Source organism: Rhinatrema bivittatum, chromosome 3 (assembly GCF_901001135.1).
Source record: "Rhinatrema bivittatum chromosome 3, aRhiBiv1.1, whole genome shotgun sequence".
Taxonomy (NCBI): Eukaryota; Metazoa; Chordata; class Amphibia; order Gymnophiona; family Rhinatrematidae; genus Rhinatrema; species Rhinatrema bivittatum.
In genome coordinates this window covers 9926576-9953461 of record NC_042617.1, presented here as the reverse complement: position 1 = coordinate 9953461, position 26886 = coordinate 9926576, and the positions used below count along the sequence as shown (strand labels likewise).

The following is a 26886-nucleotide window of genomic DNA, read 5'->3' as shown; positions in this document are numbered from 1 at the left end:
CAATAACCATCATTAATGGACCGGTGAAGTGGATTGGGTCCACCTGTGGAAAGAATTGTGGAGGATATTTCAACGAGGCGTATTTATAATATACTTATATAATTATGATGACTGTTGAAGTTTGTTAAAAATATGAGATCTTCAAACTCTAATGTCATATTGCAAATGTTGGGTCCATGTTGTGATGCTCTGTATTTTGTTTTTAATGAATGAAGGGTGTGATTGTATGAATGGCTAGATAGCATTTAATTGTCTAGACAGGTGTTGTGGTATTCTTAAATAAATATTTTTGCATGTTTGTGTTTAAGTGTTTGGGGTGATTTAATGCAACTGCAACATTGCTCCCCACTTAGATGGCAGCGGAAAAAAAGAATTGGATCCAGACAACACCCAAGAGGGCTCCAGTTTCTATGGTCTAGGGTACTGATTAGCAGGACGGCTTCTATGGCCAAGTCCATAAGCAAAGCACATCAAGCAGCACTGACTGAAATATCAAGAAAGCTCCTCACCCAGGAAAAATGTTGCTAGCAGTAATTTTTATAGGTTATTATAATGCTTAGGGATAACTGCATAGAGCGGCAATTATTACCCTTAACAGAAGGCATGGGGGTAACCTGCATGGAGCAGCAGTTACTACCCTTAACAGAAGACATGGGGGTAACCTGCATGGAGCGGCAGTTACTACCCTTAACAGAAGGCATGGGGGTAACCTGCACGGAGCGGCAGTTACTACCCTTAACAGAAGGCATGGGGTAACCTGCACAGAGCGGCAGTTACTACCCTTAACAGAAGGCATGGGGGTAACCTGCATGGAGCGGCAGTTACTGCCCTTAACAGAAGGCATGGGGGTAACCTGCACGGAGCGGCAGTTACTACCCTTAACAGAAGGCATGGGGTAACCTGCACAGAGCAGCAGTTACTGCCCTTAACAGAAGGCATGGGGGTAACCTGCACGGAGCGGCAGTTACTGCCCTTAACAGAAGGCATGGGGGTAACCTGCACGGAGCGGCAGTTACTACCCTTAACAGAAGGCATGGGGTAACCTGCACAGAGCAGCAGTTACTGCCCTTAACAGAAGGCATGGGGGTAACCTGCACGGAGCGGCAGTTACTGCCCTTAACAGAAGGCATGGGGGTAACCTGCATGGAGCGGCAGTTACTGCCCTTAACAGAAGGCATGGGGGTAACCTGCACAGAGCAGCAGTTACTACCCTTAACAGAAGGCATGGGGGTAACCTGCACAGAGCAGCAGTTACTATCCTTAACAGAAGGCATGGGGTAACCTGCACAGAGCAGCAGTTACTACCCTTAACAGAAGGCATGGGGGTAACCTGCATGGAGCGGCAGTTACTACCCTTAACAGAAGGCATGGGGTAACCTGCACAGAGCAGCAGTTACTACCCTTAACAGAAGGCATGGGGGTAACCTGCACGGAGCGGCAGTTACTACCCTTAACAGAAAGCATGGGGGTAACCTGCACGGAGCGGCAGTTACTACCCTTAACAGAAGGCATGGGGGTAACCTGCACGGAGCAGCAGTTACTGCCCTTAACAGAAGACATGGGGGTAACCTGCACAGAGCGGCAGTTACTGCCCTTAACAGAAGGCATGGGGTAACCTGCACAGAGTGGCAGTTACTGCCCTTAACAGAAGGCATGGGGTAACCTGCACAGAGCGGCAGTTTACTACCCTTAACAGAAGGCATGGGGTAACCTGCACAGAGTGGCAGTTACTGCCCTTAACAGAAGGCATGGGGTAACCTGCACAGAGCGGCAGTTACTACCCTTAACAGAAGGCATGGGGGTAACCTGCACAGAGCGGCAGTTACTGCCCTTAACAGAAGGCATGGGGGTAACATGCACGGGGCAGCAGTTACCTCATTAAGAAGGTTGCTGGGCAGACTGTATGGGCCATTTGGTCCTTTTCTGCCGTAATTACTATGTTACTATGACAACGTTTACGGGGAAGTAGAAGAGCGTCGGTAAAACTGAAAGGAGCTATTGTAAAAGCAGCAAACCTTTCTGGTAAAGTTTAAAGGGAACGCACATGCACCCATAAACGTGCATATTGCATAGCATTTAAAGCACTCGTGGTGTGCATGTGCCACATTCTTTACATGTGTATCTTATGTGCTTGCACCAGGGAGGCCGGAGGGAGCCTCTGTATAGGGTTAGGCTGATATTCTCTATATAGCTACCACTGTAGAGGGGCACTTTGAATTGGGGTGGGTTTTTGGGAGGTGGGTTGGGGTTAGGGGGTGTTGTTACAGACACATTCAGAGCTATTCATTGTAAAATTGACATCAGCAAACAATGTTTGACCTTATAAGAGATGAAAAGTCTAACAAGAGGAGTTGGTTTGTGCACTGCAGTCTTTCCTAGCTGCATTCTACAAATCTACTCCTTTTCATCACTAATAAGGGGCTATCATTTTTTACGGATGTCAATTTCGGTATGAAGACCTCTGAATGTACCTGTAACACCACCCTCCCTAGCCCTAGCCACCCCGATATGAACCCTTCTACTGCGGTGCCTGTATAGAGAGCATCAGCTGCACCTGGTCAGGACCTGTCACAGAGTTACACCTTTGCAAAATTTCGTGGTTGCAGACATCATTCTCGGCCCTGACCCCAGGACACCCATGCCCCACCACCCCTTCCCCACCTCCTTATTATGTACAGAAATCCTTCCTGGCTTCTTAAAATTCATGTTGCTCGCGCTCCGCGTGTGGCCGTTTTTGCGCAAGCAACACTTTTAAAATCTACCTCTTTCTGATAGGAGTAAAGGTGAGAAGAAAAAGAGGCTGCTGTGGTTTTCTAAAGAAACAGCTAAAAAGCAAGAGAAAAGGGTTAAGGTTCATAAAGTACAAGAGATCGCAGAAAGAGTAAGAAAGGCAGTAATATCTGGTAGGGATGTGAATCGTTTTTTGACGATTTTAAAAAATCGTCCAATATTTTCTAAATCATCAAAAATCGGTACAGTGAGCGATACAAAAGAAATTTTCACGATTTATCGTGAAAAATCGTTACTCCCGTTAGTGTTCACTAATGGAAGTTATTGGGGGAGAGGGCGGGAAAACCGGCACACCAAAACAACCCCTAAACCCACCCCGACCCTATAAAACTAATCCCTTACCTTCCCCCACCCCCCGAACCCCCCGAAAACTTTTTACGAGTACCTGGTGGTCCAGTGGGGGCGCGGGGACCGATCTCCCGCTCTCGGGCCATCGGCACCATTTTGGCTGCCACTCAAAAATGGCGCCGATGGCCCAATTTAAAAAAACCCCACCCGACCCTTTAAAGATGACCCCTTAGCTTCTTCCACCCTCCCGATCCCCCCAAAACATTTTAAAATTACCTGGTGGTCTAGTGGTCCCGGGAGCGATCTCCCGTTCTCGGGCCGTCGGCTGCCACTCATAAAGATGGCGCCGATGGCCCTTTGCCCTTACCATGTGACAGGGTATCCGTGCCATTGGCCGGCCCCTGTCACATGGTAGGAGCACTGGATGGCCGGTGCCATCTTTTATGGCACGGATACCCTGTCACATGGTAAGGGCAAAGGGCCATCGGCGCCATCTTTATGAGTGGCAGCCGACGGCCCGAGAACGGGAGATCGCTCCCGGGACCACCACTAGACCACCAGGTAATTTTAAAATGTTTTGGGGGGATCGGGAGGGTGGGAGAAGCTAAGGGGTCATCTTTAAAGGGTCGGGTGGGTTTTTTTTTTAATCGGGCCATCGGCGCCATTTTTGAGTGGCAGCCAAAATGGCGCCGATGGCCCAAGAGCGGGAGATCGGTCCCCGCGCCCCCACTGGCCACCAGGTACTCGTAAAAGGTTTTGGGGGGGTTCGGGGGGTGGGGGAAGGTAAGGGGTCAATTTTAAAGGGTCGGGCCTCACTAAAAAAAAATTAACGATGTGAATCGGAACCGATTCCAATTCACATCTCCAGCGATCAGATTTTTTTCTCCCTCCAGCTGAACCCGATCGTTAAGACGATCGGGCACACGATTCACATCTCTAATATCTGGAGAAGCTAGGAGAAGCTGGGAAAGGAGCCAGGAGAGCAAAGGAGCAAACGGAAGAAAAAACCACGAACACAGTAAAAGGGGGAGGGGGACACGACTTATTTGGACTTATTAGTGACAGGAGAACGTGCAAAGGTGAAGGAGGGAATATGCAGAGGCTGAGGAGGAGAAAGCAGAGTTGCTTAAATATTTCTGCTCAGTGTTCACCAAGGAAAGACTTGCAGTAGGACCACAGGCAGCTGCCACAAATAGGACTGGAGGTGAGGTAAACCTCAGTCAGTTCTCAGAACAGTGCGTCAGTGAGCAGTAACTAAACTTAAAGTAGATAAGGCGATGGGGTCGGAGGGGATACATGCGAGGGTGCTGAGGGAGCTCAGAGATGTCCTGGCAGCTCCGCTGGGGACCTTTTCAGTGCTTCCTTAGAGTCGGGAGTAGTCCTGGAGGCCTGGAGAGGGGCGGATGTGGTTCCTGCTCATAAACGTGGAAGTAAGGAGGAGGCTGGGTACCACAGGCCACTTAGTCTGACCTCTGTGGTGAGCAAACTAATGGAATCCCTGATAAAACAGAAGACGGTGCAGATTCTGCATTGCAAGATCCGAGGCAGCAGGGTCTTACCAGAGGTAACACAAGCACAGCTCAAATAGTCTACTGGTATATATAATTCAACAACTTCAATATAGCCACATTTAATACATAAATATGTATAGTACAGTGTATTATTTATGTAGGACCCACACTTCACGAGTTTGTATGTCATCAAACTCAAAATTAGTAATAGGTCTCTTTGCTTTATTTTCATCAGTTTTTTGTATTTGATAAATTTTCTAAATTTTTCTAAAAAATCATTTCTCCATAAGCTGACAAACTCCAGAGTAGATGCTCATTTCAAAACGGTAAATACTCGTCTCTGTACAGCTATCAATAGTCCAGCCCCGACATGATCAAGTTTCGAACCACAAAGTTCTGCCTCAGGGGGGATCCTTTTCCTTACATCTTCACTACGGAGAAACGTTCCATCAGCTCAATATCGGCTAATCTTCTTATTTTTCTTGCGTGACCTGACTTCAGGGCTGAAATAAGAAGATAGCCGATATTGATCTGATGGAACGTTTCTCCGTAGTGAAGATTTAAAGAAAAGGATTCCCCCTGAGGCTGAACTTTGTGGTTCGAAACATGATCATGTCGGGGCTGGACTATTGATAGCTCTGCTTGTGTGACTATTAATTGTCTCTGGAACACATTGATTGCAGTTTGGGCAGATTTTGTGACTGATATAGTTTACCAGGATAAATCATGTCAGATAAATCTGATCGGTTTCTTTGACTTATTGAGCAGGGGAGAGAGTTAGATACATTGTACTTGGATTTCAGTAAGGCCTTTGACAGGGCTCCGGATAAGCAACTTATAAACAAAGTGAGCGCCCTTGGTATGAGCCCAAAATTGTCTGACTGGGTTAGGAACTGGTTGAGAGGGAGGCATTGTTATGCCTGTCAGCCGAGGAGGCTGACTCAACTTACCCTCTCCGCCCACGATCTGACACGCTGCTGATTCACGGGGGTTGCCGCGAGGTCAAGGGGCGTGCGACCACGTTGGAGACGCAGCAGAAACGAAGACTCCGCTCCCAACGTCCTCTAGACGCATGCAGCAAAGCCGGTCCTGGTTTTAAAGAGGAACTATTCAGGAAGGGCGGCCCTTACCAGTGACTCCGCCCCTTCCTGGGAGTATATTAGTTGGCTTCACTGCTGACTGAATTGAGTTAGCAAGGACTCGCTTGGTCTTAGCTTCTCTGCCCGCTCCCGCTGTTACTGGAGGTTCTCTCCACCCTCCGAAGGTTTTTTCCTTGGGTACCCGCTCCTCGGGGGCCCTATGCTTACTTTACCTACTTTGTTTATTTCAGGTACCTACTCTCTGTCCAGGTACTCACTCCTCAAGGTCCTGAGTGCATATCTTGGTATCTGCTTCATCTACCATCCGCTAGGACACCATCCTCACAGCTATAAGAAGAGTGAGTAATTACCACCATCTTGCAGTACTTCCTTCAGCCTACCTGGCTATCTGCATTGGAACTGCCTTTCCTCCATTGTGGAACAGGATTCCTCAGCACTGCTATAGATTCTACTCACTGCTGCCCTCTGCTGGACTGCAGCTTCAAGTATTACTCACTACTGCCACCTCTGGCAAACATCAAGAACTGTTAATAAATTCCTTTTCTGTGTGTGTGTCTCCAACACTGAGCCTGACCTGTGGCCCCTCTCGGGTCTCTCCCCCCAAGGGCGTGGTCATCTGCCACTGGTCCAAGGATCCTCCCACAACCTTTTTCAGATCACAACAGATTGCTAACTCCATGGATCCGGCTCAGCTCAATGCATTGCAGGCCATTCCAGGTCTGACCCAGAAAAGCCAAGAATTGCAAAGGTTCTTGGAGATGCTATCTGAATACTCGACTGGATGTCATGCCAAAGAGTTGAAGATACTCCAGTCTCTACCGGGCCTTATATCCAAGGTACAGAGTCTTCAGAATTCTTTAGAGATAGTGCTGACGGACGTTCAGCATTTAGCTACTCGTCAAGATCTCCGGAGGCAATGTGAAGCTTCGCCATCTTTAACCAATTCCTCTGATACCTTCGGATTTAATCAGGCTGTGATTCCCCTGTCCAAACCTCCTCACTATTCTGGAGATCTGAAAGGCTGCCGAGCGTTCTTAAACCAATGACAGGAAACAGAGACTAGGATTAAATGGTCAATTTTCTCAGTGGAAAAGGGTAAACAGTGGAGTGCCTCAGGGATCTGTACTTGGACCGGTGCTTTTCAATATATTTATAAATGATCTGGAAGGGAATACGACGAGCGAGGTTATCAAATTTGCGGATCATACAAAATTATTCAGAATAGTTAAATCTCAAGTGGATTATGATACATTACAGGAGGACCTTGCAAGACTGGAAGATTGGGCATCCAAATGGCAGATGAAATTTAATGTGGACAAGTGCAAGGTGTTGCCTATAGGGAAAAATAACCCTTGCTGTAGTTACACGATATTACGTTCCATATTAGGAGCTACCACCCAGGAAAGAGATCTAGGCATCATAGTGGATAATACTTTAAAATCTTCGGCTCAGTGTGCTGCAGCAGTCAAAAAAGCAAACAGAATGTTATGAATTATTAGGAAGGGAATGGTGAATAAAACAGAAAATGTCATAATGCTTCTATATCGCTCCATGGTGAGACCGCACCTTGAATACTGTGTTCAATTCTGGTCACCACATCTCAAAAAAGATATAGTTGCGATGGAGAAGGTACAGAGAAGGGCGACCAAAATGATAAAGGGGATGGAATAGCTTCCCTATGAGGAAAGGCTGAAGAGGTTAGGGCTGTTCAGCTTGGAGAAGAGACGGCTGAGGGGGGATATGATAGAGGTCTTTAAGATCATGAGAGGTCTTGAACGAGTAGATGTGACTCAGTTATTTTCACTTTCGAATAATAGAAGGACTAGGGGGCATTCCATGAAGTTAGCAAGTAGCACATTTAAGACTAATCGGAGAAAATTCTTTTTCACTCAACGCACAATAAAGCTCTGGAATTCATTGCCAGAGGATGTGGTTAGTGCAGTTAGTGTAGCTGGGTTCAAAAAAGGATTGGATAAGTTCTTGGAGGAGAAGTCCATTAACGGTTATTAATCAAGTTTACTTAGGGAATAGTCACTGCTATTAATTGCATCAGTAGCATGGGATCTTCTTAGTGTTTGGGTAATTGCCAGGTTCTTATGGCCTGGATTGGCCTCTGTTGGAAACAGGCTGCTGGGCTTGATGGACCCTTGGTCTGACCCAGCATGGCATGTTCTTATGTTCTTATGCATTTTACTCTTCAGCCCACTTTGTTTCTGAATGACGTAGTAAAAACTACGTTCATCCTTTCTCTTTTGGATGGAAGGGCTTTGGCATATGCTTCTCTACTGTGGGAACATTTGAACCCTTTATTATCGAATCTAACCCTGTTCATTGCTGCTTTTAAAGAGATTTTTGAAGAAGCCAGAAGGATACCTATGATAGGATCCGATCTGATCCACCTTCGGCAAGGGTCTCGTTCCCTGGGCGAATACGCTGTGTGTGAGTGTGTGTGTGTGTGTGTGTGTGCATGTGTGAGGGAAGCTTGCATTGCTGCTGATGTCCATATTGTTCTTATCCAGTGCTGGCACACAGAGTGTGTGTGTGTGTGTTGTTGGGGTGATTGCTAAATCAATTTAGTAAATACATTGTGAATATTTTACAGATCTGTCTCACATTTCTTAACACTACTACAGTTTCTTAAAACTGATAAACATAATGCAGAAATTAATCTCATTTTCTAAGTGATCCATCTGAAGAACAGAAATTGTATTATTGCTTGAGTCTGCTGCACACTGGGGAGGGAGAAAAGGGTTCAGTATTAAGCCTTTTACCACCACTACTTTCTGATTAAATAAGAGGGAAAACCATGCTAATGAGAAATATTCACCTCCTCCCCCAACCCACTGTTCTCACTGCAGTGGATAGCTGTACAGCCCCCCCCTCCCCTGACTCACTGTTCTCACTGCAGTGGATATCTATACAGCCCCCCTCCCCTGACTCACTGTTCTCACTGCAGTGGATAGCTGTACAGCCCCCCCTCCCCTGACTCACTGTTCTCACTGCAGTGGATAGCTGTACACCCCTCCTCCCCTGACTCACTGATCTCACTGCAGTGGATAGCTGAACAGCCCCCCCCCCCCCCCGACTCACTGTTCTCACTGCAGTGGATAGCTGTACAGCCCTCCCTCCCCTGACTCACTGTTCTCACTGCAGTGGATAGCTGTACAGCCCCCCTCCCCTGACTCACTGTTCTCACTGCAGTGGATAGCTGTATAGCCCCCCTCCCCTGACTCACTGTTCTCACTGCAGTGGATAGCTGTACAGCCCCCCCGACTCGTTCTCACTGCAGTGGATAGCTGTACAGCCCCCTCCCCTGACTCACTGTTCTCACTGCAGTGGATAGCTGTACAGCCCCCCTCCCCTGACTCACTGTTCTCACTGCAGTGGATAGCTGTACAGTCCCCCCCTCCCCTGACTCACTGTTCTCACTGCAGTGGATAGCTGTACAGCCCCCCCCCCCCAACTCACTGTTCTCACTGCAGTGGATAGCTGTACAGCCCCCCTCCCCTGACTCACTGTTCTCACTGCAGTGGATAGCTGTACAGCCCCCCCCCCCCCCGACGCCTCCCCTGACTCACTGTTCTCACTGCAGTGGATAGCTGTACAACACCCCTCCCCTGACTCATTGTTCTCACTGCAGTGGATAGCTGTACAGCCCCCCTCCCCTGACTCACTGTTCTCACTGCAGTGGATAGCTCTACAGCCCCCCCTCCCCTGACTCACTGTTCTCACTGCAGTGGATATCTATGCAGCCCCCCTCCCCTGACTCACTGTTTTCACTGCAGTGGATATCTATACAGCCCCCCTCTCCTGACTCATTGTTCTCACTGCAGTGGATAGCTGTACAGTCCCCCCCCCCCCCCCTGACTCACTGTTCTCACTGCAGTGGATAGCTGTACAGTCCCCCCTCCCCTGACTCACTGTTCTCACTGCAGTGGATAGCTGTATAGCCCCCCTCCCCTGACTCACTGTTCTCACTGCAGTGGATAGCTATACAGCCCCCCCTCCCCTGACCCACTGTTCTCACTGCAGTGGATATCTATACAGCCCCCCTCCCCTGACTCACTGTTCTCACTGCAGTGGATAGCTGTACAGTCCCCCCTCCCCTGACTCATTGTTCTCACTGCAGTGGATAGCTCTACAGCCCCCCCTCCCCTGACTCACTGTTCTCACTGCAGTGGATAGCTGTACAGTCCCCCCTCCCCTGACTCACTGTTCTCACTGCAGTGGATAGCTGTATAGCCCCCCTCCCCTGACTCACTGTTCTCACTGCAGTGGGATAGCTCTACAGCCCCCCCCTCCCCTGACTCACTGTTCTCACTGCAGTGGATATCTATACAGCCCCCCCTCTCCTGACTCATTGTTCTCACTGCAGTGGATAGCTGTACGGTCCCCCCTCCCCTGACTCATTGTTCTCACTGCAGTGGATAGCTGTATGGTCCCCCCTCCCCTGACTCACTGTTCTCACTGCAGTGGATATCTATACAGCCCCCCCTCCCCTGACTCACTGTTCTCACTGCAGTGGATAGCTGTACAGCCCCCTCCCCTGACTCACTGTTCTCACTGCAGTGGATAGCTGTACAGCCCCCCCCTCCCCTGACCCATTGTTCTCACTGCAGTGGATAGCTGTACAGCCCCCCCTCCCCTGACTCACTGTTCTCACTGCAGTGGATAGCTGTATAGCCCCCGCCCCTGACTAATTGTTCTCACTGCAGTGGATAGCTGTACAGCCCCCCCTCCGACTCACTGTTCTCACTGCAGTGGATAGCTGTTCAACTCCCCCTCCCCTGACTCACTGTACTCACTGCAGTGGATAGCTGTACAGCCCCCCCCCCCCCCCCCCCCCCCGATCCCTCCCCGACTCACTGTTCTCACTGCAGTGGATAGCTGTACAGCCCCCCCCCCCCCTCCCTGACTCATTGTTCTCACTGCAGTGGATAGCTGTACAGCCCCCCCCTCCCCTGACTCACTGTTCTCACTGCAGTGGATAGCTGTACAGCCCCCCCCCCCCCTTTCCTGACTCACTGTTCTCACTGCAGTGGATAGCTGTACAGCCCCCCCTCCCCTGACCCATTGTTCTCACTGCAGTGGATAGCTGTACAGCCCCCCTCCCCTGACTCACTGTTCTCACCTGCAGTGGATAGCTGTACAGCCCCCCGCCCCTGACTCATTGTTCTCACTGCAGTGGATAGCTGTGCAGCCCCCCCCCCCCCCCGACTCACTGTTCTCACTGCAGTGGATAACTGTACAGCCCCCTCCCCTGACTCACTGTTCTCACTGCAGTGGATAGCTGTTCAACTCCCCCTCCCCTGACTCACTGTTCTCACTGCAGTGGATAGCTGTACAGCCCCCCCCCCCCCCCGACCCCTCCCCGATTCACTGTTCTCACTGCAGTGGATAGCTGTACAGCCCCCCCCCCCTCCCCTGACTCATTGTTCTCACTGCAGTGGATAGCTGTACAGCCCCCCCCCCCCCCCCCCCCGACTCATTGTTCTCACTGCAGTGGATAGCTTTACAGCCCTCCTTCTCCACACACACACACACACCCCCAAGATCCCCAGAGGCTGACTGTGCACCCTCTGCTTTCTCTCCCAGATGTAGGTTATGATGCCCCCTCCCCATCCCCTACAAAAAGGACCAGAGACTGGCTTATAGCTCTCTTCTCTTCCCACGCAGAGGATCAGAGGCAGGCGGTTCAGTGCCCTCCTCCCCCACCCTTCTCTCCCAGAGAGTGACTTGCAGCCCCTCCCTCTACTCCCATCACCATTACCATCACTATTGCAGAGCTGCCAAGTTACCCTGTTCCAGGCGGGAGAGGTCGTGGCCAGTCCTGCACTGCGATGGTTTTCAGCTTCCATCCCAGTGCAGTGTGGTATTTGTAGGCTGATTCTACCCGATGAAATCGGGACTGCAAGTCCCACAATGCATCAGAATGGGGCTCTCAGAAACCCAGGGCTGGCCAAGAAATCTCCATCCTGGATTTTGGCAGCTCGCCGGCAGGGCTGCTATAGATCTGCAGTGCAATTCCAGTAGGGGCAAGGGTGGTGCCCCCTCCAGGGAAACTAAACAGGATGCGTAATCTCCCGAAACACTGGAGGAGTCCAGTGCCAGATATAAATTCTGTTGCTGGTGTCAGATAATGGCAATATATAGACGACCTTTGCCTCTCTTCGGGTTTGCCATTAAGATTCAGTAATAATTGATTTATAAAGTTATCAAGCAGTGTAATTAACGATTCTGACAAATCTCTCTCTCTCTCTCTCTCTCTCTCTCCCTGGTCGCTATGGGAACGTGGAACAGCAAAGGCCTGTGACACAGTCGCTCAGCAAATCGCTGTGCAGGGAGTCCCACTGGAAGTGCCTGCTGCTTTCCCTCCTCATGTACGGCTGCATGGGAGCCATCACCTGGTGCCACGTCACCAAGGTCACCAGGCTAACCTTCGACAGTGCCTACAAGGGGAAGTCCATGATGTACCACGACAGCCCCTGCTCCAACGGCTACATTTACATCCCCCTGGCCTTCTTGGTGATGCTCTACGTGGTCTACCTGGTGGAGTGCGGCACTGCTACACCAGAAACGAGCTGCAGTACAAGGTGGACCTGGAGAGCGGTGCACGAGCGGGTGCAGAGGATGCCAGCAGGCCACGCCGTGCATCTGGTGGAAAGCCATCAGCTACCACTACGTGAGGCGCACCGGCAAGTCACCCGCTACAGAACGGAGACGGCCTACACCACCACCCAAGTGTACACGAAGGGTCAACACCCACGTGGCCGAGGCAGAGTTTGACTATGCGAACTGTGGCGGTGAAAAGAACATCTCCAGGAGCTGATGGACATGGAAACATTACCGGTGACCAGGCTGCGGTGACTAAATGCTTCAGCTTTGCCAACGTGGAGTCGGAGAACTCCTACCCTCACCCAGAGAGCCAGGTTCTTCACCGAGAGAATGAGGGCTGGATGATACATGGAAGCCAGGGAAGGAATGCATCTCAAGAACGTGGACTTCAAGGAATACATGGTTACCTTTTCTGACCCGGACAACCTGCCATGGTATGTTTCCCATTATGTGTTTTGGACGGCCGCCCTCCTGATCCTGTCTTGGCCTCTGAGGGTCCTGAATGAATATCGCACCTCCTTTGTCCATTACCATGTGGAGAAACTCTTTGGTTTTGACTACGTGCCGGTGACGCCAGCAAGAAGAGCGTTCGTTTTGCCGGAGGATGCCGCGGGTAAACACGGTAGACAGCACTGAGCTGGAATGGCACATCCGGTCTAACCAACAGCTGGTTCCCAGCTACTCAGAAGCTGTACTGATGGATTGGTGGGCCTTACCACTTGTACTACGTACTCAGCTTGCCGGTATACAGGACGCTACTGGCAGAATTGTGAGCGCGCTGCCACCGGACGATAAGTTCTTCCTCCATCTTCTCCAGAAGCGCCTTTAAGCATCTGCCATGGCAGCCCCAGGAAATCCCCTTCAGTGGAAGCCGCCGCTTCTCGCTGGGCGGCTCTACGGGTCCCGTCGCAGCTGCCTGTGGCAGAGCCGGAGCGAGAGCCTGAATGAGCAGAGCTGCCCCACTGAGCAGACTCGTCTCTCCAGCCAGGTCACGGTGGAAGAGGAACCCCTCCTTATCAGGATGCCCTCTACTTCCCTGTACTGATTGTGCATCGTGACGAGGGCTGCCTCTCCCACGACCACCACCGCATCCAGCGCAACGGATCCTGTGTGGAAACCTCACTGTGACAAAGGTATGAAAAGGGGAGCAAGTGCAGAATCCAGGCGTGAGGATTGTTTTCCTCACTTTGGCATGCCTGGTGGGGAACGCATGTGGGACACTTCTTCTAAGGCATCGACTGTTGGGACGATGCAGCAAACTGAGAATGTCTACCCTTCTTTCACTGAAAAGTCAGGGGCACTTTATGTCATTCTAGCAATACAACTTCAGCCTCGAGGGCAGATCTCTTAGCAGCTGATATCTCTACGGCAGGCGCGTTTCTGAGCACAGCGCAAAGCTGAAACCCCAACCATAACAATGCAGCATACACAGCACAGGTTAGAATGTCTTCTGGTCACACGTGCTTGCCATCTCCCTACTCAGTCTCCAAAGGCAGTACTGAAGTTCAGCTAAAAAAAAAAAGCCCAGAGTAGCAGAAGTACCGCCCCTCCCTACCTCTGAATAGCAAAGGCCGCGGAGGACAGGAAGGCTTTAACAAAGGAACTGGAAATGGCGCCAACAGAGAGTGGGTTCCATCTGCTGCTCACTGGAAGCCATACACATCTGGCTAACATTTACCACATCTGGTTTCCGATTGGGTCTTCTACTGTACACACTGACCCACTCTATTGGAGGCGGAGGCGCTCTCTCACAGGCAGGGGAGAGTGATTCCTCCTCATCAAAGATGAAGGAGAACCATGGAAAATGAGGAAGGGCAGGCTGTAGAAACAATCCAAATAGAAACATACAAAAAAGTAAATTAAATCAATAATGGTGTTTGACTGTTACAATATTGTTTGATACCACAGAATGGATCCATCACCAGATCTTGTGCCCCATTCTTCTGAAAACCCTGGATGATTGATCTGTCAGGATTATCTATAATCACTGAAAGTAATGATGATGATGATGATGAGAAGGATCAGATGAGATGGAAATGGTTGGAGCATTGTCTTGATTGACTTGGAGGTCAACAAAAGATGCGGTGGAGCCATCTACTGCCAGAGGTCTCCAAGAAGCAGGGATACATCATGAGTAGCTACCTCAAGGTTTCATGAGCTTAGGGAGTGTGGGCATCCTTCTCTGGGGATCATGAAGATGGGTGGCTTGGACATCTTATGGTAGGACTGTTATTAGAAATTTCTGGGAAGCAGGGTACACAGTACAGGGATTGGGGAGTTGAGCAAATCAGTTTCACTAAATTTGTACATCCACCTGTCTTGGTTTTTTTCTAACATTTTTCAGAATGGATAATAGTTTCAGCTGTAGTCAGTCTCTTAGTAAGGGTGGAGTAGATTAGTTTGATTGCATAATGGTGGCAGATTATGGGACTGGTTCATTACACCAGCTTCTGGAATGTGGGGTTGATAATTACGTGGTTATCCATGTCTGTTCGTTTTTTTTTTATATTCCCTTTACAACCTGGCAACTACAGCTGCTTAGTGTTGGACTGCTGAATCTAGCAACCTTTTCAGCCGCCAGGCTACCAGGCTTTTAACCCTTTTTTGTTACCCTCACCTTAACTTCCCTCCTCTTCCTTCTGCCCCAGTCCAGTCATTGTCGTGACAGTCCTTGTCATCAAGCACAGAGCACGCTCCTTCTCCGGAGCTCAGTGCAAGTGTATAGAAAGATTGGTAAATGTTCCTGTCAAGCCGGCAGTCTGGACTTTCTCGTTTTCCTTCCGGATCTGTGAGCGTTGCCTCCCTCAGCATTCCCAATCCCTGCCCTGGTAGCTAAGGAGCAACGAGCCAGGTCTGGAATTCAATCTGGCTCTCCTGCTTGCCACACTGACCCTGGGCATAACAGGGTTACGCTTCTGAAATCTAGAAGTTACCGTAAGTGGGAGGTTATGGAGAGTCATTTTGAACCAACCAAGACCTCAGAACACCAATGGAGCATTTGCCTAGTTGCTCCAGAAAAGGGTTAATGCAAGCTAACGGATTGCTTTGGGATTTGTGGAGCACTTCTTGTCCTGGGTCCACTCCCTTTATACCCCAAGCAACCCAAATGATTGGACCCTGCTTTTGTGAAGTGCTCATATATCACATCATATCCTGACATCTCTTTAATATCATTCTGCTTATCATCGTTTTACAATGTACTATTATAAGAATTAAAGTAGTAATAATTATTGAGCTAACGTAGGGATAAACTGATATGATCATCCAAGTCACATAGGTACAGGATGGTAGGGGAGGTCTCTTCCGCAGAGAGCACACCATGGAGGATGGGGTCGGCTGCAGGAACGCTGACCTGGTAGGTGAAGGAGAAGGCAGTGGGGCTTTTAGGGGAACCTAGAGGATACCCCCTCAAAGAAGGACAGTCAGAGGAGCCTTTAAAAAGAATTCAGTGAAAAAGCTTAAACGGCACAGAATATTCTGACCGAGTCGTAAAATGAAATAATTTTGTGCAGCACGTGGAGGGCAATATTCAAAGGGACTTATCCCTGTAAATGGGCTGTCGGAATATTTCTCACCGTTGCACTGTACTGGAGGCATTCCTGGGCCAGGGTGAGCTCGGGGAGAAACCTACAACTATCGCTTTGGATTTTCAAAGCGATGCATGCAATTTGGTTGGGAAAAGTGATCGGAGATGCAGATCTCTGCAGGTATTTTTCCCTTGGTCATAGATGTTGTGCAAGACTGCAGCTATAAAATATTTGGAGATTATGCAGTAATGCGGACAGTTTTAAAATTGTCCCACCCTCCCACCAGGCAAAATGTGGAGTCCTTTCTATGTAATATGATTAATTCCCTTCTTGGGAATGCCGAGGAAATAAAGTGGTTTGCCCAACATCGCACAGTCAGTGGCACAGGAAGATAGAGCGACTTGGCCAGGATCACATGGAGAGCCAATGACAGAGCTGGGATTAGGATGGAAGAACAGCAAGATAAAGGGGCTCGTCCCCCAAGGTCACACAGACCGGGATTAGGAATGAGGCACAGGGAACAGCTGACGATTAGGACTGAGGTGCAAGGAGATAAAGGGACTGATTTAGAATGTTCCCGTTCTGGGAAAACTCAATAAGACGCCTGGGAATGGGAGCGCGTATTGAGGCCCCTTTTCCTATCATGTGCACAGCCACCTCTCTTGGGCTCCTGGAGTTACATTTAAATGAGTTGATGCAGTGTTTTTTAAAAAGGGCGCGCCAGGGATAAACCTGTGCGTCCCTATGGCTCAAAAGCATCGGGCGCCCAGGAGACGTGGGCTGTTTGCTACGGGCACTCAATACAATTGAGTTGCAGGCAGAAAAGAGCTGTTCTCCTGCCAGGGGTTATGATGATCCTCATTAGTTATGAAGACAGGCATGCGGCTGGAGAGGGGCTTGTTCAGCATCACGTGATAAGCAAATAATTGGACTATTGTCTGCAGCTTGTCGACTATGATGATAGTCTAGCGAGATCAATGGTTACATAAACCAGTTTATCCCCAGCACAAAACAGAGCCCGGTCATTTCCCCTCCCTGCAAGAAGGATCGCGGACCCCGGCTCCATCTGCATTGTGTGCAGTCGTGCTGTGTGGTGTGCAAGCCGGAGTCTGCAGTCGGAGGATCCGCAGATCTATCAGGTCTTACAGTGTGGAAACCCCTCCAACAGGGAACGCTGAAAAGAGCATCAACTGTGGAGGGTGCAGGACTACAAGTTATGGTTGTATCTGTTGCCTTGAGCCCTTGACTTGCGGAATGACATAACGCCAGCTCTAGGCTGGTGTTAAGTTGCCGCATTAAGAAGGGGGCGTTTGGACAACCGGCAATTTTCTGCATTGGGGGGTAATAGCTAATAGCCTCATCTACATGGAATTTACATGCAATGAGCGCTATTAGCTATGCATTTGTTTGGGCGCGTGTTTTGGACGCGCTATTCCCTTATTGCATCGGGAGTTAGTCTATCACATCCAAAATATGCATCCAATCGCACTGTTAACCTGTGCGTATGTTATTGCATCAAGCCTTTCTATGTCTATAAATGAGATTGCCACTGGAACAGCAGGAGAGTTGCCCAGGGCTGAGGTTAATGCTGAAAGTGATTTAACATACCCTCCTCTAGAGACTGGCCCATCACAGCTGGCCTGGCAGCTTTTCCCGGGGCAGATATTCAGTCTTCATACAAATGCTGTGTCCTGACTTGGCTTCTGGACAGAAGACTGTTGTTTCTAGTACTATGCGTTCCATTAGCTTGTTCAAAACAAAAACTAGAACGCCAGCCTCCAGAGTTGCCAACTGTCCTTCTTCTTCTGGAAATTGACTTATTTTTCTTTCTTCTTCCTGACTGAACGTTGGTAGGAGAGTGCAACACCTCCCACTTTCTCCCACTAATATCCTTTTAATGGACTTTCAAAGAGTGGCAAGTAGGCGATCCCATGAGTGAGTCTTAAATCCTGCCCTTCCAGAAAAGACAAGATGTTCCAAATTTTACTTTGGCTTTAGCTGTCAATGAAATGGAGGTCACACTGGATATTTGATGGAAAGATTCATAAATTGTCCCAAATAGGTTCCTGATGACCTTTCATTACGGCATGATATTCCCAAAGAAAGCAGTACCATCTCTGACCAAAAAGAGTCTGTTTGCTTTGTGATCCCCAGACAATGCGTGTAAAGTGATGGGAGTATCACGACTTCGAAACGGGAGAGGCAAGAGATTAAAAGGGCCAGTGGAGCTTTGGGAGCAATTTTTCCATTTCGAGAGACTTGGTATAAACGAGTGCATTCACTATGTTAGTCTACGGCTTCTTTGTTGACTTAAGAACATAGTACAGATTTAATACATTTTTTGCTTTGTAAGTGGGCCCTCTTGTTGGTAAAAAAAACAACAACCATATTTTGTTCCATGTTAATCTTTTTGTTTTAACCGTGGGATGCCTCTGATCCTGAAAACTGCTGGAGAGCCTTGGGCTAATGGGTCAGCACATTCAGTATGATGTCACAGAGCTTTGCAGTGTGTAGTAAAGAGACCTTGTTCATTTTCTTTCATGAATCTTGCTACCCCCAGACCAGTGGGTTATGTCCCCCTAACCAGCAGATGGAGGCAGAGAACACAGTTTTCCTCGGTGGACATCATCGCCAATACTTAGAGAAGGTGCAGCACAGGAACAACTCAGCATTTCTATAACAAAGCACTGAACAGAACATCAACATTCAAACTGAGAAAACAATCTTAGAAACCTTAAAACTGCTTGTTATTGGAGAGAAGCTCCTCTTACTGTGCGTTACTTATCCTAAGCCCTGTAAGAAACAGGAATGACAGCTAACGAAAACGGAGAGCTGAGTAAAAAACAACCAAAGACTTCCTGAAGGATCTGTCTTTCTGTAACACATCTCTATAATCAGGCAAACTAGATAAAGAAAGTGCCGACAGCCCACCCATCTACATAAATCAAAACCAAGACGCGGGAAATACAAGCAAATGTATAGGAAGTGCCTTTATTCCGCCATGTTAAATCACTAGCATTTCAGTACACTAAGTTTTAATCGCCCACCTGCATAAAACAACAAAGACTTCCTCCTTCTCAATGCAGACCAGCTTCCTGGGAGGGCTCGGGACTGGAGTAGCAGGATTACCAATATCTACGGAACCCCTTACTATAAAGGGAATGAGGTTGGTTATTGATTACCAATATCTACGGCACGATAGCAATTCCTTTCATCCAGGAAGAAGACTGAGCTCAAGCAGAATGAGCATGAATAATCTCGGATGGCAGATGGCCTTTGAGCATATATGCTGAAGACACTGAGGTTGATATTCAAAAGCCACGTAGATGGATAACTGGCAATATTCAAAGTCATATGTGGCTAAATTCTAGCGGCTAGAATTTAGCAACATAAGTTGGGGGTGTTCTGGGGATGGAGGCGTTTCTGGGAGGTGCAGAGTTAGCTGCATAAGTTATTTGGAGTTAGCCACTTTACTTAGACTGCTAACTCTGGTCGTGCTGCTGGCCTGTCCTAACGTTAGCCACCTAAACCTATGCGGCTAACTTTAAAATAGCCGGGTATACTCAGCGGCAACACTGGGTATGTTTATCCAGCTAATAGCCGAGCCGCTCAGCGGCTGAATATTGGACCTCATCGTGTCCATGATCCAGCTTTGGAGGCTGCCGCCCTTTATGTGGCCCTCCAAACAAAACAAACCTCAAAATACTTAACAAACACTAGACAGACATTCGAAATTACAAAGATTATTGTTGCCTTGTCACTCATCTCTAGAGATAAGATGGCAAAGAAATAGACTAATTGAGAAGGCACGCTGACATTGACATTACCTTCGGAAGAAAGGAAGACATAGTACTTAGAGATATGAATCTACCACAAAAACCAAAAACGGGATCCCTACGGGGAAGAGCCTGAAACTCAGAAATACACTGAGCCAAACACGAAACACAAGTACCTTCAAGGGCATGCCCTTAAGTGAAGCATTTTTCAAGGCTCAAAAGGAGAGGCCACTAGTGCTTTCATGACCGATATGAGATCCTAAACAGATGCCGCAGCCTCTTCATTCCACGAAGGAAGTGGAACACATTTGCATAGGAAACAACCAATATCCCATGGATTCTACCCCTGAAACAGGAAATAGCCTGGACTTAAAAAGAGTCCAAGGCTAGCCCCTTCCTCAATCCTAACTAGAGAACAGTTAAAATACCAGGATATCCCATGTCTGAGAAAAGTAAATCTCGTTTCCGGGAGATGGGGTCTCCATTCTTTACTGTGGTTCCTGGGAAAATAAGAAATAAGATCCAGTTTTTGACTGTGCAGTTGACATTTGAGATGAATCTTGATTCTTGAGGTTCCAGTTGACATTACCATTGTACATTACCTATGAAAGTGACATTGAAATTTAAATTGATATTGTGTCTATGTTTGTTAGGTGTGTAAGGGGAAAGAAGTTGGAGGGTGGGATGGAAGTTAATATACAGTCATTTGACATATGTTTCAGTACCTAATGTTATGCTGTTTGCTTACTGATGATGGATGGGAAAATGCTTTGTTCAAATTGAAACGGTCAATAAAGATATTTGAAAAAAAATAATACCAGGGATATCCAACCGTCAAAGAGAAACTGTCCATTCCCTGCAGCAAGCCTGAAAGAAACACCAAGCCTGAACATAAGCCAGAGAAGGTGAGGTCATATAGACTTTCAATAGAGTACAGATCACCAGTGATAACAGTAACCTTTCTTCCTCAAAGGCGGTGGCAGTTAAAGAGACAAACCACAAGAAAATGGAGAAGAATCTTCCATGGACTCTGCACCAAGAGTCTTCAGTCCTCTGAAAGACGAAAGGACGGTCAATTACAATCTCATCCAATCTGTATACCATTTCCTTCTCAGCCAATTTGGCACCATTGGACACATGAGAGCTCTGACTCTATTCCCCTTAGAAATTTTCTAATTAGTAGCCGGGGGGAATATGTATCACCAATGCCCCTCTTGGACAAGGCTGAACTAGGGCTTCTATCCCTTTAGCTTCACTCTCCCTGCGACATACTTGGGCATTCTTGTGAGCTGCCATCAGATCTACTTGAGGCATGCCCCACTATAGCGCTACCAGTGAAAGACATTTGGCTGAGTGCGCATTTGACTGGAACCAGGAGGCTCAGGAAATCAACCTGAATATTTTCCTAACCCGCAATATGAGCTACTGTCAAGAGTTGGAGATTTTCATCAGCCCAGGGAAGAGGAGCTGTGACTCTTCCGACACCCCTAGACTTCGGGTATCTCCTTGTCTTCTGACATATTCCACTGGTTGTCGCATTGCTAGAGAGCACTATGACGCCTTACCCTTTAAGAAGGGAAGAAAATGATTAGGGCTAATTTTACTGCCCCAGTTTCCCAACCTGTTGCTGGACCAAGCAGCCTGTCCCTAAAACCAGAGCTCCTGAGCTACTTGAACCAGACTTCCTAACCCGACAGACTTGCAAACATCGTGCTTAGTATTCCCGAGGAGCGATATTGGGCTCATGCCCTTCAATAGGTTCTGAAGGATTGTCCACCTAAAGCAAAAACCACTCCTCACCAACACAGACTATGGGAGGCAATACTTGAAATCTGAGCATGGGGCAGCCACCAAGACAGGAGGGAGAATTGGTATGGTCTCATGAGAGACCGACGCTCGGAACTGGAATCCTAAGCAGTTGCCATGAAAACCCAGCGGCTGAGATAAATCCAGCTTAGGAGGCTTTCAGGGCAGTGAATCTCTGAACTTGGAGAACAATTTAGGTCACTCTTTCCACCATAAGAAATACCCGACCTATCTTGGGATTGAATTGAGCTTCCTGGTATTCTAAGGACTGAGTAAGAAGAAGTTTGCTCTTTGCAGAATTGACTACCCAGCCCAGGACTTCTAAATCGTGGACTACTTTGTTGGATGCTTGAAGGCCTTCATGGTAAGACTTGGCCCTGAGTCAGCAAAGGGTCTAGATAAGGAACAACCGTACAAAACAAACTTACCCTCACTCTGGAAAAACTTAAAGAAATTCTTAGGAGATCGCAAGGCTCACAAAAGAAAACACAGCAGTTGATTCCATTCGCATCACTTCTTTCCATTCGGGAAGCTGCTGAATCCATGGTAGGAGCACCCAAGCTACCAAACTGTCGCAAATAGAAATTTGAACAGGAAAGGGCTGAGAAAGTAAACGTGTGCTTTAAGGACAGCTCCATCTTCCTATCCTGAGGGCCTTTACAAAGTACCACCCTCTGTTGGGAAGTGGAGGGGATATAATTTCATAATATTTTTCACTCCCTTGAGGTTGCTGTCAGGGGAATCCCCTTCAGAAAGTACCACCTGCTCTGAGAGAGGAGGAGAGACCTTGGAAGGCTTATGAACCCTCTTATAACGTGGGTTCCAGTCATGACTCCCCTCTCAGCAATGGAAACGACATATTCAAAGAGTGCCCCAATCTCATCCCAATGGAAAAGACAAAAAAAAACTGTCATTCTCCTTTCCAAGGGCATCTCTCCCTCCTCCAAGGAGGCAGAGCTAGCGTTCCCAAAGAGTGATTCCTCAGTAAAGGAGAAGGAAATCTATGAAGAAAAATGTTCTTTTTTTTTTTTTCCCCTCTATTTTTTTTTACAGGACACTCAGTCCCTCAGCTGAGGGACTGAGCCCTCGATTCACAGGAGATCTCCCTCTCCCACTAGGCTTCTGAACCACACAGACCTGGTGCAGAAAGCTCAAAAGGTTCAGTAGAAAAATTACTCAGAGAATGTGCACTCTAAGGGAAAGGCAGATCTGCTTGAACTCCCACCGGGGCAAACACTGAGGGATCACCAAATGAACCAAACCCTGCTGAATCATGCTCTTGGAGCTTGGAGGCCGGGAGACTCGCCAAGAAAGAAATCAAAATGGCAGCCGAACCCGCCAAAACCAGTTATTCTGAGGTCTCCCCCAGCCTACGATCTGACTGCGGTGCTGCTAAAGAGGCCTTGTCCACTGCTTCCACAGTGGCAGCCAACAGCTCCGAGGCCCAAGAAGACTTCCCAGGAACCACCCCGTTTCAGAGGCACACGGCATAAAGGAGGCCTATGGTACAAGCACCCTGCCTGCAGCTGCGGGCTCCTCCCTGGCGGCCACGCTCCTTTCTTCATGAGGAGAATGAGGCTGAGGCCTACGGCCCCTCACATACCCACATCCACACAAGCGGCAAGGGATGGACAAATGGGAGCGGCTAAAAAAGCAATCTCCCCCAAATCACGTACCCGAAGCAGGCAGGTCACCTTAGCTCTTTTCAACTTTGTTCCTTTTGTTCTTTTTGTTTGTTTTTTCAATTTTGGCAGGCCTTCAATGCTGAAATGGTGCAGATGGGGGGTGGGGAAGAGGAAAGCAAGTTGAGGAGGGTCTTCTCTTCAGCACAAAACTCCTTCACTCCTCTAATTTTTATTTTTGTTAATAATTGCCAAATTAAATCCCTCTGGGCTCTACCAAATCCTCTCTGGGACTGAGAGCTCCAGGGCCGGTGCGTCCCAATAGGTGAACTAGGCGATCGCCTAGGGTGCCAGCCATTATGGGGGCGGAAAAGAGCAGCCATATGGGGCCACGAGCGAAACCAATCCCACTCATGGCCGAGAGGAGTAGGGACGAGCGACGCCTCTGTGTGTGTGTGTGAGTGAGCGAGAGGGACTGTGTGTGTGCACGAGAGAGCAATGGGGTTAGTGAGAGAGAGGGAGGGAGCCTGTGTAAGGGTGCGTGTGCGTGTGAATGAGACAAGGAACCTAAGTGTGTAAGAGAGGGGGGGGAGCCTGTCTCAGTGAATGAGGTCAGAGCCGGGGCCGGGCCTGGATCGGGGGTGGGGGCGCAAGGCAGAAGGTTCACCTAGGGCGCTTATTACCCTTGCACCGGCCCTGGGGATGGTCTCACCATGGGCTTGCTACACTGGGCATCCCACATGCCTGCCCCTTAACCACTGCCACTCCCGAACCCCAAGGATAAAGGGGAGGCAGAACTAGTGAAAATCCTGCTGCACCACCAGTCTCGTCCGACCATCTGCTGGAGGCAGAGAATGCTGAGCTGTTCCTGTGCTGCACCTCCTCTAAGTAGTGGCAATGACGTCACCAAGGAAAACTGTGCTCTCTGCCGCCATCTGCTGGTACGGCGGCATATCCCACTTTTCTCGACTGGACTGGTGTAGCAGGATGAAATGGAATTGTGCCAAGGAAAGCTTTCTTATTTTGCCCCATCGTTTTCCTCCCCTCCCAATCCATTTAGCCTGGCCATCACAGTAAGAGCCTTTAGCCGGGAGCCACAGACTGTGGGTCCCTTCATAACATGGTGGCCGTTAAGTGTTGCCGCTGCCAGATGCTCTGGGGCTTCCCTTCCTCCCTCCCTGGGGGCCGTGAAGGCTGCCTCTGCAGCATCCCCAGCCCAGGCAAGCCCAGAGAGCAGAGTCCCGGCCCAGGAACTGAATCCAGGTCCCAGTGGCCCGGCAAATTCCAACAGAAGTTGCCTGGCGTCCTTCATGCATTCGGTTTTACTGAGGGGGAAATGCAATCACAGAAGTCAGCTTTTCAAAACGATGGCGGGTGCTATGAATAACATTTCACACATCTTAAAAGGGCTATTTACTGAGGTATGGATAAAATATTCATCTTTTCAATGTGAAGTGGGAGTTCTTTGAACATCTCCCAGTAGTTTTATGCATGCTAAGTCTTTTTACATTGTTGTACCTGTGCTGAGACCACTCCTTCAGCTGAGATGTCAGGCACTTCAAACATTTAGGGGGCTGGCAAAATGACTCATTTAGGGGGCTGGCAAAATGACTCATTTAGGGGGCTGGCAAAATGCCTACTACTCTTTTGGAAGGAAGCTTGCTTTTACTTTACAAAACATGTTGCTATTTTCCATTCCCTTCCTTGCTCCTCCAAACATCCCTCCTTTCCATATGTTTCAATAGGAGATTATGAAATCTTCCACTGGAGAGCATTCCGCTTTCTGTACCAGAGTGGGTCAGAGATGCCTTTAACTGCTGGGGGCAAGGGGGTAGTCATTGTGAGCTTGGTTTCGGAGACTTGCAGGGATAGTGTCATAGCCTTGGCAGTGACTTCTGGAGCAAGTCTGCAAAATTCAGGGATAAGTCAAAAAAATGGTCTTGGCTAGGCCTAAGATAACTCAGCAGGTGGTGAGGTATGATGCCGTTGTACATCAGGGACTCAGCCAGGGGTAGGTGTGACACTTGTTCATTAGTGTCTCAGAAGAGGCCAGGTATGGCCCACTCCTTTAGTGACTCAGCAGGTTGTGAGGTATGACATGCTCACATTAGTGACTCAGCTAGGGATAGATGAGACCCACTTATCCCATGACTCAGCAGGTTGTGAGGTATGACACGCTCACATTAGTGACTCAGCTAGGGATAGATGAGACCCACTTACCCCATGACTCAGCAGGTTGTGGGGTATGACACGCTCACATTAGTGACTCAGCTAGGGATAGATGAGACCCACTTACCCCATGACTCAGCAGGTTGTGGGGTATGACACGCTCACATTAGTGACTCAGCTAGGGATAGATGAGACCCACTTACCCCATGACTCAGCAGGTTGTGGGGTATGACACGCTCACATTAGTGACTCAGCTAGGGATAGATGAGACCCCACTTATCCCATGACTCAGCAGGTTGTGAGGTATGACACGCTCACATTAGTGACTCAGCTAGGGATAGATGAGACCCACTTACCCCATGACTCAGCAGGTTGTGGGGTATGACACGCTCACATTAGTGACTCAGCTAGGGATAGATGAGACCCACTTACCCCATGACTCAGCAGGTTGTGAGGTATGACACGCTCACATTAATGACTCAGCTAGGGATAGATGAGACCCACTTACCCCATGACTCAGCAGGTTGTGGGGTATGACACGCTCACATTAGTGACTCAGCTAGGGATAGATGAGACCCACTTACCCCATGACTCAGCAGGTTGTGAGGTATGACACGCTCACATTAGTGACTCAGCTAGGGATAGATGAGACCCACTTACCCCATGACTCAGCAGGTTGTGAGGTATGACACACTCACATTAGTGACACATCTGGGGGACAGACATGACCCACTCATTTTGTGATTCAGCAGGTTATGACGTAAGACATATTCACTCAATCGATATGGAGGTGACAGGACTGTTCACGCTATAAGGAGATGCACTGTCATAACCGTTGTTTGCAATAAATTATCCTCTTCCCTCTCTAGAGTAAGAGGAATTTCCATAACTTTCCCCAGTTTCCTTAGCCTTTGCTTGAAATAGTTGACAAAAGTATTCTGTCAAATGTTCTTCTTAATGGTGTTTCTTGAGGAAATGCTGCAAAGGCTGTGCATGTCCTTTAAAGAAAGCCAATATTTTGCTATTTATTGCAATATTTTGTTATGTTGAATAAATTGGCAGATTTCCTCTTTGCAATGTCATTTCTGGTGAAGGTGGAGCCCTGCATAGTAGGACTGAAAGAGAGGAACTTTTCAGGGAATGCAACTCTGGTCCAACGATTAGTCATACAGTGGCTCAAAATTAGAATTAATTTACTTGTCCTGAAAAGTAGACCAGGCGGCATCAGTTTAGGACTAGTGTTTGTTATTCCTGGACTATATCTACTACCAGTAATAATCTTGGCAGCTTTATGTTTCATTGAGTCAGCTCCTTAGAAAGCTGCAGAGTATACTGTGGGATTATGGTGCTGTCCCCATACACGGAGCTGTAATCTCTGAATGTTCTCACTGGCTCAGATCCTGGGAAAGCTGCAGGGAGTGCTGTGGGATTATGGTGCTGAATGTTCGCACTGGTTCAGCTCCTGGGAAAGCTGCAGGGAGTGCTGTGGGATTATGGTCCTGAATGTTCGCACTGGTTCAGCTCCTGGGAAAGCTGCAGGGAGTGCTGTGGGGATTATGGTGCTGAATGTTCGCACTGGTTCAGCTCCTGGGAAAGCTGCAGGGAGTGCTGTGGGATTATGGTGCTGAATGTTCGCACTGGTTCAGATCCTGGGAAAGCTGCAGGGAGTGCTGTGGGATTAT

The 26886-nt window shown here is 48.5% G+C and overlaps 1 protein-coding gene across 1 annotated transcript in view; it reads left to right on the top strand.

The window, feature by feature from the left end:
* The window catches only part of TMEM151B (transmembrane protein 151B), a 46759-nt gene extending 32177 nt beyond the window's left edge, over nucleotides 1-14582 (top strand). Inside the window, 14 exon segments of the mRNA XM_029596751.1 lie at nucleotides 11990-12245; nucleotides 12248-12297; nucleotides 12299-12322; nucleotides 12324-12378; nucleotides 12381-12435; nucleotides 12437-12510; nucleotides 12513-12551; nucleotides 12554-12600; nucleotides 12602-12903; nucleotides 12905-13005; nucleotides 13008-13078; nucleotides 13081-13186; nucleotides 13189-13308; nucleotides 13311-14582. Of these exon segments, the coding sequence (XP_029452611.1) occupies nucleotides 11990-12245; nucleotides 12248-12297; nucleotides 12299-12322; nucleotides 12324-12378; nucleotides 12381-12435; nucleotides 12437-12510; nucleotides 12513-12551; nucleotides 12554-12600; nucleotides 12602-12903; nucleotides 12905-13005; nucleotides 13008-13078; nucleotides 13081-13186; nucleotides 13189-13308; nucleotides 13311-13432 (1422 nt within the window). The 3' untranslated portion in view covers nucleotides 13433-14582.
* The last annotated feature ends 12304 nt before the right edge of the window (nucleotides 14583-26886 follow it).